The 12,551-nt window shown below is 57.2% G+C and overlaps 1 protein-coding gene across 3 annotated transcripts; it reads left to right on the top strand.

The window, feature by feature from the left end:
- Positions 1-132: 132 nt before the first annotated feature.
- SLC25A23 (solute carrier family 25 member 23) lies at positions 133-12,253 on the top strand. Of its 3 annotated transcripts, none has more exons than XM_045491739.1 (11): positions 133-471; positions 1,591-1,717; positions 2,300-2,387; positions 2,682-2,793; positions 3,842-4,000; positions 4,091-4,243; positions 4,418-4,525; positions 5,523-5,690; positions 9,189-9,339; positions 10,320-10,500; positions 10,768-10,915. In XM_045491739.1, exons 1-11 carry the CDS (start codon positions 316-318, stop codon positions 10,787-10,789), a joined length of 1,425 nt encoding a protein of 474 aa, XP_045347695.1. In that variant the 5' UTR covers positions 133-315; the 3' UTR covers positions 10,790-10,915. The 3 variants fall into 3 exon arrangements, with proteins under 3 accessions (XP_045347695.1, XP_045347692.1, XP_045347694.1); XM_045491736.1 differs by having other exon boundaries at positions 136-471; positions 10,798-12,253; XM_045491738.1 differs by having other exon boundaries at positions 137-471; positions 10,867-12,253.
- Positions 12,254-12,551: the final 298 nt, after the last annotated feature.

Below are 12,551 nucleotides of genomic sequence, written 5' to 3'. Positions count from 1 at the left end.
GAATGAACCCTGGTGCTTCCTAGGCTGTGCAATATCAGAGCATCCCCGACACACCGCCCCACACCCGCAGCTCCGCCTCCGGCCCCCTTCCCCCCCCCCCCCCCATGCGGGTCGGGGGAGGAGACGCCAATTCCGGCGCGGGCGGCGACGGTTAGCAGTCACCGGCTCCTGCAAGTGCCAGAGCCAGGCGGGCAGCGCGGAGGCTGCGGTGGCCGTGGCCGCGGAGCTGGCCCTGCGGGGCCCCGGGGGGGAGGGGGAGCCGCGAAGCCCCCGCTGAGGCCGCCGCTGCCGGGCCTCCCCTCCCCCCCGGGCGCCATGCGGGGGGGCCCGGGCGATGCGGAGCGGCGACAGCGCTGGGGTCGCCTCTTCGAGGAGCTGGATAGTAACAAGGACGGCCGCGTGGACGTGCACGAGTTGCGCCAGGGACTGGCTCGGCTGGGCGGGGGCGACCCGAACCGCGACACCCAACAGGTACCCCCGCGGGACCCCAGCCTGGCGCGCGGCGCTCGGGCCCGGCCGGCGCCGGGTAACCCGAGCCCCTGAATGGAGCGCCGCCGCTGCCTGGGAGTGCCTGTGGCTGCACTCCAGGGCCGGTGCCCAGCCTGAGCGTCTCTGCCCCCGTACCCCTGCCCACCGTGTCTGGGCCTAACGGGTTCGCCCCAGACCGAGCCAAGGAGGCCCCAGGCCTGCAGTTCGGCTGCCAGCACCCGGTCCCCACCCCCGTCGCCGGTGCTTCGCGGGTGGGGGATGGCTGCCAGCGAATGGAGCCCGTCCGCTTTCCTGCCCCCTGCCTTGGACACACCCTCCTCTGAACTCTCCACCCGTCCCAAGACCTACCCTGCTCCCGCCTCAGGAGACACACCCTTCCCGTCCGCCCTCCCCTCCTCTGGGCACCCACTGCCCCCCACCCCACCCCCAGCAAGCCGCCCAGCCTCTCAATGTTTACATTTCCCGACCTGCCCATTCCAATAAGCCTGGCTTAATGCCCCAGGCTATCCCAGCCGGGGATCCTGCCCGCCAACACCCTTAGCTGGGGGTGTAGGAAAGCAGGAACCTGCCCCCAGACCTATGCAGGTGTCCCTGACACCTGTAGCCCCAGCTGCCACTGCAGTGTCTCCACAGCATCTTGAGGCCTCCAGTACAAGCCTCCGCTTCCCAGGCGGGAGGACAGAGGCCCGGTGGGCTCTCAGCTTGGATCGACCCCACATTGCCCAGAGCTGTCTCTAACGGGAGCTCCCGGAACAGCCATATGGACAGGTTTTCGGGTTGTTGTTGTTTTTTTAAGAGACAGCTGGGAGGACAGGCTTTCAGAGACAAGAGCCCAAGGCTACCTACCACTTCCCAGCTCCGTAACCTTGAAAAAGTTACTCGACCTTGGAGAGCCTCAGTTTGTTTGCCAGGAAAACTGGACAACTGCTTTCCACCCCGCCGCTCAACTGTGGCTCGGGCATGTTGCTGAGAAGTGAGCGGGCGCCTTCCCCTGCTTTAGGTTCTGGGGGGGGGCTCTGAGTTCCCCGGCCATGAGCTTGCCGTGCCCCCTGCAGATGGGGAGCGGCCATCTGGAGCTCCCTCATCCCTCCCCCCTGCCAGGGCACTTCCCCTGAGGGTGACACTGACCCACACGGTGGGCTTGACCTGGAGGAGTTTAGCCGCTACCTGCAGGAGCGAGAACGGCGCCTGCTGCTTCTGTTCCACAGCCTGGACCGGAATCAGGATGGTAAGGCCCAGGGATGGGCTGCAGGGGCCCTGGAGACACCAATGGGGTTAGAACTGGCAGTGCTAGGAGGAGGGGGGAGGGCCACTTCTCCCTGATGACTCACGGGCTATTTTGGGAGCTCTCCTCACCCCCCAGCTAGGTGGTTGGGCCCATGGGCCCATCCTACCTCCTTTCCCTTCTGGGATGCAACCCCTATTATTGCCCTTATGTTTCTAAGGGACAAAGATGCCCCATATTGCTTCTGGATTCCCTAGGAGGCGTAGGCACCCCCCATCCTTCTGGATCCCTAATATTGCCTCTCAATCTCCTATGGCATAAGGACCCCCATAGTTATCCTGGATTCATTCTTTCATTCATTCATGGAACAGAGGAACCCGCCCCCCAACATTTCTCAGTTCTACCTCTTTGATCCCAATGGGTCAGTGACACCCCACCCCACCCTGCTGCAAATCTCACCCTGGGTTCCTGGGTCCTCTGGTCTTGCTAGACCATCCCATTCTGAGCTGTACTGCACCTGGGCTCCAGGGTTCCCCCCCCCCCGCCCCCCACACACACCCTTTTCTACCTCTGGCCCCCTCCCAGGTCATATTGATGTGTCTGAGATCCAGCAAAGTTTCCGAGCTCTGGGTATTTCCATCTCTCTGGAGCAAGCAGAGAAAATTCTGCACAGGTGAGTAGCTGGGGTTCCAGAATCACAGGTAACTCAGGTCCCCGGGACCCCTCGGCCACCTTGAACCTCTAGGCCCCAGGCCCAATCCCAGGGCAGGTGGGGCTGAGAGGCGGGCTTGGGAGTCAGGCAAATCCTGGGCCACTCGCTTCACTTCTCTGAGCCTCAGTTTTCCCCTTTGCAAAATGGCCAGCTCTCGGTGCACAGGGAGTCAGTCTACCCCCAAACCGACCGAACCCCATCCGACCCCCTCCAGCCCCAGCATTGATTCTGTCCCACCTTGCCCCACATCCCCAGCATGGACCGTGACGGCACAATGACCATCGACTGGCAGGAGTGGCGCGACCACTTCCTGTTGCATTCGCTGGAGAATGTGGAGGATGTGGTCTATTTCTGGAAACATTCGACGGTGAGGTGGGGGCAGCTTTCCCAGCTTGGTGGCCGGGCCTTACTCTGGTTTCCCCAGGGCATGGAGGGGCTGGGTCAGGAGCCTTGAGAAGGAGGAGCTGCTGGGAACGGTCAAGGGATGAGAAACTCCAGTCCTCTCTTCCTCCGATCAGTGCTCAGGGGACTAGGGACCCACTGCGGGGAGGTCCGGAGCCCTTCAGACCTGACTTTGGGGCAATGGGGGCAGGCTGTGGGAGGTGGGAGCACAGGGAAGGAAGAGCTCACCAGGTGGGTCACCCAGCCCCCAGCTTCCACCCACAGCTCTCCTTCTACTGGTGTCTGTTTGCCTCAGTAAATGGTTCTATTGCCGAAGGGACCCCCAAGAAAGCCACCTTCTTTGGAGGGTTCACTGAGATCCACTGGCAGGTGGGAGAGGAAGTGCTCTAGATTGCCGGCTTCTAGTTGGGAGTCTCTGAGTGATGCTTCCAGTAGGATCTGATGGCATCTGGAGGGGAATCCACACGTGAGATCCGGGGAGATCCTCTCGGGAGATGCAGAGATTCCCACCCTGGGGATCCATGAGGGGGCTTGGTTGGGATGTCTGTAAGTGGATTCTAGGGGAGGGGTGATCCCTGGGGGACAGATTCTCTGTGGGATCTCTTGAGGCCCTGGGAGGGATCCACTAGTCTTCTTATGTGGCAGGTCCCTGATGGGATCTCATGTGGCCCTGGAGGGATCTTGTGGAATCCTTATGTGGGAGATCCTTGGGTGGGATCCCTCAAAGGGGTCTGATTGGCTCTGGGAGGAATCTTTATGTGTAGATGCTTGAGTAGATTCCTTTGCTGGGATCTGGTGGAGGTGCCCAGGAGGGGTGTTAGGATCCTGTGTGGGATCAGGCTGGATGTCTTGGTAGGATCTGGTAGGGGTCCAAGAGGGATCGCCTGGGCTCTCCAAGTGCGATGCGCTGGCAGACTCTCTGGGTGTCCTGGGATTCGTGGGGGAGTTACCGTTTAGGGCTGAGTCGCATCTCCCTGCCCCCTGGCGTGACGGCCCAGTCCCTGCGTCCTTAGGTCTTGGACATCGGCGAGTGCCTGACTGTTCCTGATGAGTTTTCAGAGCAGGAGAAGCTAAGCGGCATGTGGTGGAAGCAGCTGGTGGCGGGTGCGGTGGCAGGTGCTGTGTCGCGGACGGGCACAGCCCCTCTGGACCGCCTCAAGGTCTTCATGCAGGTGAGGGGCCCCGGAAAGAGCCCCCCTCCCCCGTCCCAGGCCTGGGGCCCCCAGAAGGGGACCGCAAAGCCACCTTGTCTCCCCACGTAGGTCCACGCCTCCAAGACCAACAAGCTGAACATCCTGGGGGGCCTAAAGAACATGATCCGAGAGGGGGGCATGCGCTCCCTGTGGCGCGGGAATGGGATTAACGTGCTTAAGATCGCGCCAGAGTCGGCTATCAAGTTCATGGCCTATGAGCAGGTGGGGGCAGGCGTGAGAGACGTCAGCCAGACGCAAGGGCTACTGGGATTGGCCTGGGGGTGGGGGTGGGGGTGGGGAGGGGTGTCCGCAGGACCCCGGGAGTGGGCATCGGCTCCCCTGTGTGGTGCCCACAGCAGGAGGACCTGAGATCCTGCCCACCTCTCCCACCTCCAGATCAAGCGGGCCATTCGAGGGCAGCAGGAGTCACTGCACGTACAAGAGCGCTTTGTGGCCGGCTCCCTCGCTGGCGCCACAGCCCAAACCATCATTTACCCCATGGAGGTGAGAAGGAGGGACCCTGGGAGAGGCCCCGTGGCAGGGTGGGAGGCTCGCAATAACCATGTCACTCTGCGGTGTGGTAGACGTTGGAATTATAGCTTTGCCTCTCCCGGATTCGGACTGTAGCTCATTAGAGCAATGCTGTTTCACGGGTAGTCTGTGTGGGCATCGGCAACTGCGATGTGTCTCCTGGGGATGGTGGCGTTGGTCATAACTGTTTAGGCAGCAGCCGTGGGTTCCAGCTGCTCACAGTCACGCCTCTTCTAAGGATACTGATTTCCAGGATGTTTGTTCCCAGGGGGATCATTTCTAGATGAAACTGTTTTCAGAGAAATCGTTTCAGGTTTCAGGTTGTGCAGTGTATCAGGATTGCAGTGTATCATGGAAAACTCAAATCACATAAATGAAGTCTGAGGTAAGCAGTTCAGGGCAGGTATGGTGAGTTCAAAGTGTTAGAGTCCCAAGTTCCTTCCCTCCATCTTCTTCCAGCACTTCAGAATGTAGCACCCACCTCATGGACCAAAGTGACTGCTTGTGCTCCAGTCATCACATCCATATTGCAGTCAAGAAGGAAGAATAGACAAAGGAAAGAACACCTCCCTGCCTTTAAGCATACTTTCTGAGAGTCACACATACCTGTTTTCCTGCTGTTTCGTTAGCTAGGGCTTAGTCACATGGCCACACATCTAGGGAAAATGAGAAATGTAGTCTTTATTTCTAGTGGCTCTGTGCTTGCTGAAAATTATAGCTTCTATTATTAAGGGGAAAAGGGAACAAGATATTGGGAGACAGAAGTGGCCATCATATGTAACCCTGAGAGGTGTCAACATTTTTAGGTATAGGGATTTGGGGATGACGGAAAATTCTAAGGTAAGTGGTTTGTTAAATTCCAGTATTGCCAGGGTACATCCTTCCAGAAGTAGCTATGTCTACGTGTCTTCGTTCCCGGATGTGGTGTGTCTGGAGGCAGTTTTTCCAGGGATAACCGGGTTCTCTCCAGGTGCTGAAGACGCGGCTGACCTTGCGCCGGACAGGCCAGTACAAGGGGCTGCTGGACTGTGCGTGGCAGATCCTGGAGCGAGAGGGGCCCCGAGCCTTCTACCGAGGCTACCTGCCCAACGTGCTGGGCATCATCCCCTACGCAGGCATCGACCTGGCCGTCTATGAGGTCTGTGGGTAGCCCGCCCCTCCCTCCTTTTTTCTCCCCTCTGAGATTTGCCCACGGGACACCGTCTTCCCATGGGCCGACTCCGTCAACCTCCAAAACTAGGGAGAAGCGCCATGGGCCCTGGGGAACCCTTTCAGTCAGCAGACTCCCGACTCTTGCATTTACCAGTGTGAGAATTCTCATCACTTCCCTTTGCAGTTCAGCCTTCCTGGGTCTCGGGACATGGGAAGTTCAGGGACCACGGTAGCTCACAGACTCACGGGAGCAGGTGAAGATGAGCTTGAAAGATGCCCACCTCCCCAAAGCACGTATCGGACCCAGCCGATGCCTTCTTCAGGGCCTGCCCGTTTCGGCATCCGCTGTCATCGTAAAAACTACACATCTCAGCACCTTTTTCAAGAGAGGCAGGAACAGGGAGTTTTTGGTTTTTGCTTTTTCTCTTCCAGAGACCTTGTTCATTGCTTTTTACCTTCTTCTGGTGGGATCACCAGGTTCCTCGGTAGCACAGCCCCAGTTGTCCCCAGGCATCCCCCAAAGTCTTTGTATTCGGGACAAGGCCAGCCTCACAGGCAGGTGACCAGGGCGGTTGCCAAGGGCCCCATGTTCAGAGGGCCCTGCCCTTGGTTTAATGCTCTGCTGTTGCTGTCTTGAAATTCCTAATCAGCTTTGGACAAGGGACCTCACATATTTTTAATACGCTTTGGACCTTGCGAATTATGTAGTTGGTCCTGACCTACAACACTCCACACCTGCCATCCATACCTGATGTCCCCAGCACCCAGCATCTATGCAGCCAAAGGAGACAAGGCCGTCACTCATTCACTCACCTGTTTGTTGATTCATTCATCCATTCATTTATTCACTGGTTCACTCAGCAACTACTTACTAAACATCCAAAAGCGCTGGGCATTGTGCTGATTGATGCAGATACAGCATTAAATAACACCATCTTTGCACCCCAGGAAACACCCCAGGAAAGCTCCTGGGGCACCCACTCCAGTGAACAAGGAAGTCGGCCAACCAGCGACCAAGTAGTTTCAGATCCCGCTAAGTTCTCAGAAGATGATAAAACAGGATGTGTAATTGAAAGTAACAGTGGGCAGGGGGTGGAGGGGTGTAGGCTCGCCTCTGAGAGGTGATGTGGGAGGGAGTGTGAACAAGGCAGAGAGTGTGGGTCCAGAGGCAGGCCTGTGGGAGGAATGGAAGTCTTGAGTGGCTTGAAGGAACCAGAGATTCAGCAAGAGCTCAACGACATGGCTGGTTTTTCCTGAGTGCAATACAAAGCCATGGAGGGCTGTGTACAGAAATGAGACATAACTTTATTTGATCCATTCTTCGCCAGAAAAAGGGAGCTGGGAGGTCCCAGGAGTTTGAGAAGCGTTGTGCCCTCTTGGAGTTTCAAACTCTTTATTAGTCCTTTAAAGGCTCTGACAAGTCTACAGAGCAGTGATTTCACTGTTTGGGGTTTTTTTGTTTGTTTGGTTTTGTTTTTTAGCCCTGTGCGGGCCATGCCCATGCAGTCATCAGAACTTCTTTTCAACAGAACAGCTCTTAAAACACTCATTAAACACCAATTTGGCAAATGCTGCTCCAGAATTGCAAAGGCAATAATGGTGAACAGTTGCTTCCAATGTGCTCACTGCATGCTCCGGCCAGACATCACTAATCTATCTATCACAGCCCCACGGCCAGACATCACGAATCAATCACAGCCCCGAGGCCAGACATCACGAATCTATCTATCACAGCCCCGAGGCCCTCTCAACACACTTCCGGGCAGCCATTCCCAAGGGGTTAGAATTGACATAGGAAATGAAACTGAGGAGCCATCCCAGTCCCAGAGTATGAAAGAAGGTTCTCGCAGAGGCTCCAATAAGGGATTGGCTGCCCCTAAAGACAGAGCGCCCCACTCTGGACCCAGGCGTGGCTCTGAATGTTGATTCCCACCTGTCTCTTGTGGCTCTGGGTGAGCAGCTTCCCTGGATCCTCCGTTTTGCATCGATTAAGTGGAGACGACAGTGGTATTTGTCTTAGTTTGAGGTCTTCCAGAAGCAGGGATGTGAGAGCAAGTACTTTGGCGGGAAGGTAAGGCGACCGAAACAAGGAGCATTGGCTCCCTAGGGCCGCCTAACCTCAAACTGGGAGGCAACAGACATTTATCGTCACAGCTCTGGAGGGCGGAGTCTCAACTCGACTCAGCAGGGCCATGCTCCCTCTGAAAGCTTAGAGGGAAATCATTTCCTTGCTTCTTCCAGCTTCCGGTGGTGGCCGGCAATCCTTGCTGCTTCTCTGCTTGTAGACCCATCCATCCGATCTCGGCCTCTGTCACCGTGTGGCTGTCTTCCCCCCCGCTACGCGTCTCCATCTCTGTGTCTCTTCTTATAAGGACATCAGTCATTTTGACTATGGGGCCACCCTACTCCAGGATGGCCTCACCCCAAGCCATCACACCTGCAAAGACTCTCTTTGCAAACAAGGCCACAATCTGAGATCCTGGGGGTTAGGACTCCAACATATCTTTTGGGAGGACATAACTGAGCCTGTTAGCAAGCAAGCTATCGTGGCGGGCAGGTGGAGCTCAATCCTGGCGGGGGGCTCTGCAGGCACCTGCATAGAACACGCCCCAGCAGAGACGCAAGGGAGTTGGGGTATTGATACACCCAGTCAGTTGTCTGAAGCTCGCTTCTGGGGGTGCTGGTTCCCCAGCACTTCCCGCCTATTCCTGGGTGCTCAGCACAGCCTTGCCCGGGTCCGGTGAGAGTCCTCGGGCAGAACCGTGGATACTGGCAGCTGGGAGTCAACAGATGTGGGTCGAAATGGTAAGGGATAAGAACGGGGTGTCCACCTTGGTGAGGGTGTTAGTTTTCTATGGCTGCTGAATCAAATGACCACAGACTTAGTGGTTTAAAACAGTGCATGCTTATGACCGTGTTTTTTTTTTTTTTTTATTAAAAAACATGTTTTAAGTTTACTTATTTATTTTGAGAGAGACAGAGAGAGAACACAAGCAGGGGAGAGGGACAGAGGATCCAAAGCAGGCTATGAGTTGTCAGCACAGAGCCCGACGCGAGGCTCGAACTCACAAACCGTGAGATCATGACCTGAGCCGAAGTCGGACGCTCCACCGACTGAGCCACCCAGGTGCCCCTGCTCTCTTGTAAGGAGCCTCATGATGACACTGGACCTACCTGGATATTCTAGCATCGTGCCCCCTTAACTTAATCACATCTGCAAAGTCCCTCCTGCCACGGGAGGTACCATGTTCCCAGGTTCCAGGGACAAGGGCATGGACAGTAGGGGCAGGGGCCATCCTTCCACACACCACAGAAGGTGAGGACTGAGTGGCAGGGTGCAGGTACAATGCTGTGGGGCACCTAGGAGGCGCCGCTAGGCTAGTACCCGCTGCTGTCAGGTGGGGGGGCTGCGGAAGCCAGCCAGCAGGGGGTGTGCGGTGTTACCAGTTCCAATCCAATCCGCTCCCTTCTCTGCCCCTGCCAGACGCTGAAGAACCGATGGCTCCAGCAGTACAGCCACGACTCGGCCGACCCAGGCATCCTCGTGCTCCTGGCCTGTGGCACCGTCTCCAGCACCTGTGGCCAGATAGCCAGTTACCCCCTGGCCCTGGTCCGGACCCGCATGCAGGCCCAAGGTGAGGCCTGGGTGGGAGGATAGGGCGGGGAGAGCCTCACAACTTGGGCCCCTGCCCCTCATCCCCAGCTCCTGCGGTCCCGGGCAGGCGGAGGGATCTTCCTGGACTTGGATGGCCTTCACTAAAGTCCCTACCTTTCTCTGGGCCTCAGTGTACCCATTTGTGACACTGGAACAGGGGCCCTTTAGCCGAAGGAGGAGAGCAGGTGCAGCGGTTCCTGGAAGAGTGCCCTAGCAATCTTAGCGGGGAGGGCTGCTCGTTTGAGCTCCAATTTGCAAGGCTGGATTACGGGCAGGGGGGAAGCTCAGGTCAAGGAGGGGTGGGGCCAGGCTGGCTATGGGTGTTTTGTTTTCCTCTGTAGTTTTCTTTTAGGAGTTTCTCCCCCCAACACACACACACACACACACACACACACACACACACACACACACACATTCCTGGATCTGTTTGGGGAGTTTCCTTGGGAACTTTAGCTTTTGTATTTTGTGATTTTTCTCTGGGGGTGTATCAGTGCATAAGCCTGGGTTCTCACCCTCTGAGAGCTCCCAGGCTGGAAGGGAAGCAAGATGCTGAATAAATCGTTTCACACTTCAGTATGGACTTAGGAGAAGGGAAAGAGCCACACTTAGACTGGGGTACCCAGGAGGCCTCCCCTAAAGAGCCTGCTTTGGAATGGAGGCTGGAAGGCAGAGTGAGAGTCAGCTGGGAGAAGAGGCAGGGAGATGAGTTCCAGGAAGGGGAAAACGCCTGTGCCCTCTCCCACCACACACACACATACCCCTTCTCTGTTTCTAATCATCCCCCAACTTGGGCCCTCGAGATCCGGGTGGAAAGGTGAACAGCCGTGTCTAGAGTGGTAGGTCCCACTGCTAATCTAACCCCCTCCCTCCTGCTGCAGCGGCCAAAAGCCCAGTCCTGGGAGTAGGAGGGGGCAGTGAGAGGGGCCCTTTGGCCTTACCTGGCCTCCCCACCCCTCCCAGCCTCCATCGAGGGCGCCCCCCAGCTCTCCATGCTGGGTCTGTTCCGTCACATCCTGTCCCAAGATGGCGTGTGGGGCCTCTACCGGGGCATTGCCCCCAACTTCATGAAGGTTATCCCGGCTGTGAGCATCTCCTATGTGGTCTACGAGAACATGAAGCAGGCCCTGGGGGTCACGTCCAGGTGAGGGACCCAGAGCCTGCCCCACCCCAATCATGAAACCCCCCACCCCCCACCTCAGCCACTGGAGACTGGTGGCCCAGCCAATGGACCCCAGGGCCCCCGCACCAAATCACAGGATCCCTACACCTAATCCACTGGGTCCTGCTCCCCACGTCTCAGCTTCCGCCCCCTCCCCACCCCCGCACACACACTGGGTCCTGGGCCTCCATGTCTTAACCAGGGGATCCCCTACAACCCAACTAATGGATCCTGGTGACCCAACCACAGGAGCACATCCCGCCATATCTAAACACCCAGACCCCAGCTCCCTCAGGCCCCAGATCCAGCACCGGGTCCTAGATCCCCAAACCCGCTGGCGGATCCCAGATCCCCATGCTTCCAGCCCTGGATCTCCAAGCTCGGCCACTGGATTCTGGATATCAAGAAGCCTCAGCCACCGGATCCTGACAATGCAATGCCTAGATCCCGGGGCCCCAGCCACTGGATCCCAGATCCCCTCACCCCAGCTACTGGATTCCTGAATTCCTTTGCCTTGACACTGAGTCCCGGATCCCTCTGCTTTGACTACTGGATTCCATACATTTCAACCACTACACCCTCAACCCCCAACCACCGGATCTCGGATTCCCAAGCCCTGACCGGCTGGATCCTGGCTTCTAAATCCACAATGTGAGAGCCCAACGGCAGAGCGCGTGGGTCCCAGCGACTGCAGCTGTTGGGCCCCAACCCCTTCACCACAGGCACTGGATGCTGAAACCTCACCCATAGGAAGGAGAGCCCGACCCTTCCAAGCACTGGATCCCAGCCCCTTAACCCCTGGATTCCGACTGGAATCCTCCCAAGGCACTGGATCCTGAGTGCTCAGACTCTAAGCCTAGATAGATCCCAATAGGCCAATCACAGCATCCTGGACCCCACACGCCCCCGTCCCAGACACATCCCAGAGCCCAGGGCCCTCCCCACTCCCCGTGACACAAAGCCCATGGTCTAAGGAGCCTGCTGGAAGCCCAGGTCCTGGCCTCCTTCTTGGGACTTGTCCAAAGTCCTGACCCATCTAAAAGCTGGCAGCACAGGAAGGAGAGGTCCCTCCCACACCCTAGACAGAGGCTGGACACCCCCACCACCTACCCAGCATGGCTACGCCTCTGGCCCCTGGGGAAACTGCTCCCCCGAAATGCTCTGCAATGTCCTCCGTCCCCTTCCCACCTTTAGGCTAACGATAACCCCCAGTCACTCTTTCTTGGGGGCTGGCAAGGGGGCAGTCTGAGGCTGGGGACACATTAAGGGGACCCCCCCCAAACCCACCCTAGCACTGCCAGCCTCTCCCCAGGCTTCAGGGTTGGGAGCCAGGAGGAAGTCTACCCGGACTAGCCTTCCCTGGAGCCCAGCATCTGCTTTTGCAAAACGAACAGGCCAAATCCCCAAACTCAGTCTACATCTATTTTTCTACCAGAGAGGAGCAGACATTCCTTCCCCCTCAAATAACCCAAGCCCCCCCCCCAGCACCCCCCACTACCTTGTACATTTTGCACTTTATAGTTGGATTCTGAGCTTAGCATAACTGGGGACCCCCTCCCTTCACTCCTCCCAAGTCTTTGGGGAACCCCATTAGAGGACTGCGAAAGAGGAGCTGTGTTGTTTCAGGGGGCTGGAGGACCCCCCCACCTCCCCTTCCCACCTACACCGTGTCTCACCTCCCCGCCTGTGTGTGTTATTTCCAAGGAAAGAGCAAAAGGATACACTGTCTAAGCTCTTTCGTTGTGGTTTTTGCTGAAAAGGGGTGGGTGGGTGGGGGGCCGCTTCAAACTACCCAGCAGGGGAGGGACATGGGCCGTCCTCCGTCACACGCAGTTCCAGGAGACCAGGAAGTGACTCCCTCTTTAAGCCTCAGTTTCCATAGCTGTAAAGTGGGGGCAGTGAGAAATCCACGTTCATGAGCACTTTGGATTTTTCCAGTACTCTAATTACACAAGGGTATTTGTTTGCCCAGGGCTGTAAATTACCACCAACCGGGGCCTTAAAATGGCAAATGCTTTAGATTGAAATATTTT

This window comes from Leopardus geoffroyi, chromosome A2 (assembly GCF_018350155.1).
Source record: "Leopardus geoffroyi isolate Oge1 chromosome A2, O.geoffroyi_Oge1_pat1.0, whole genome shotgun sequence".
In the NCBI taxonomy this organism is placed as follows: Eukaryota; Metazoa; Chordata; class Mammalia; order Carnivora; family Felidae; genus Leopardus; species Leopardus geoffroyi.
This window is presented reverse-complemented; position numbering and strand designations above follow the sequence as displayed.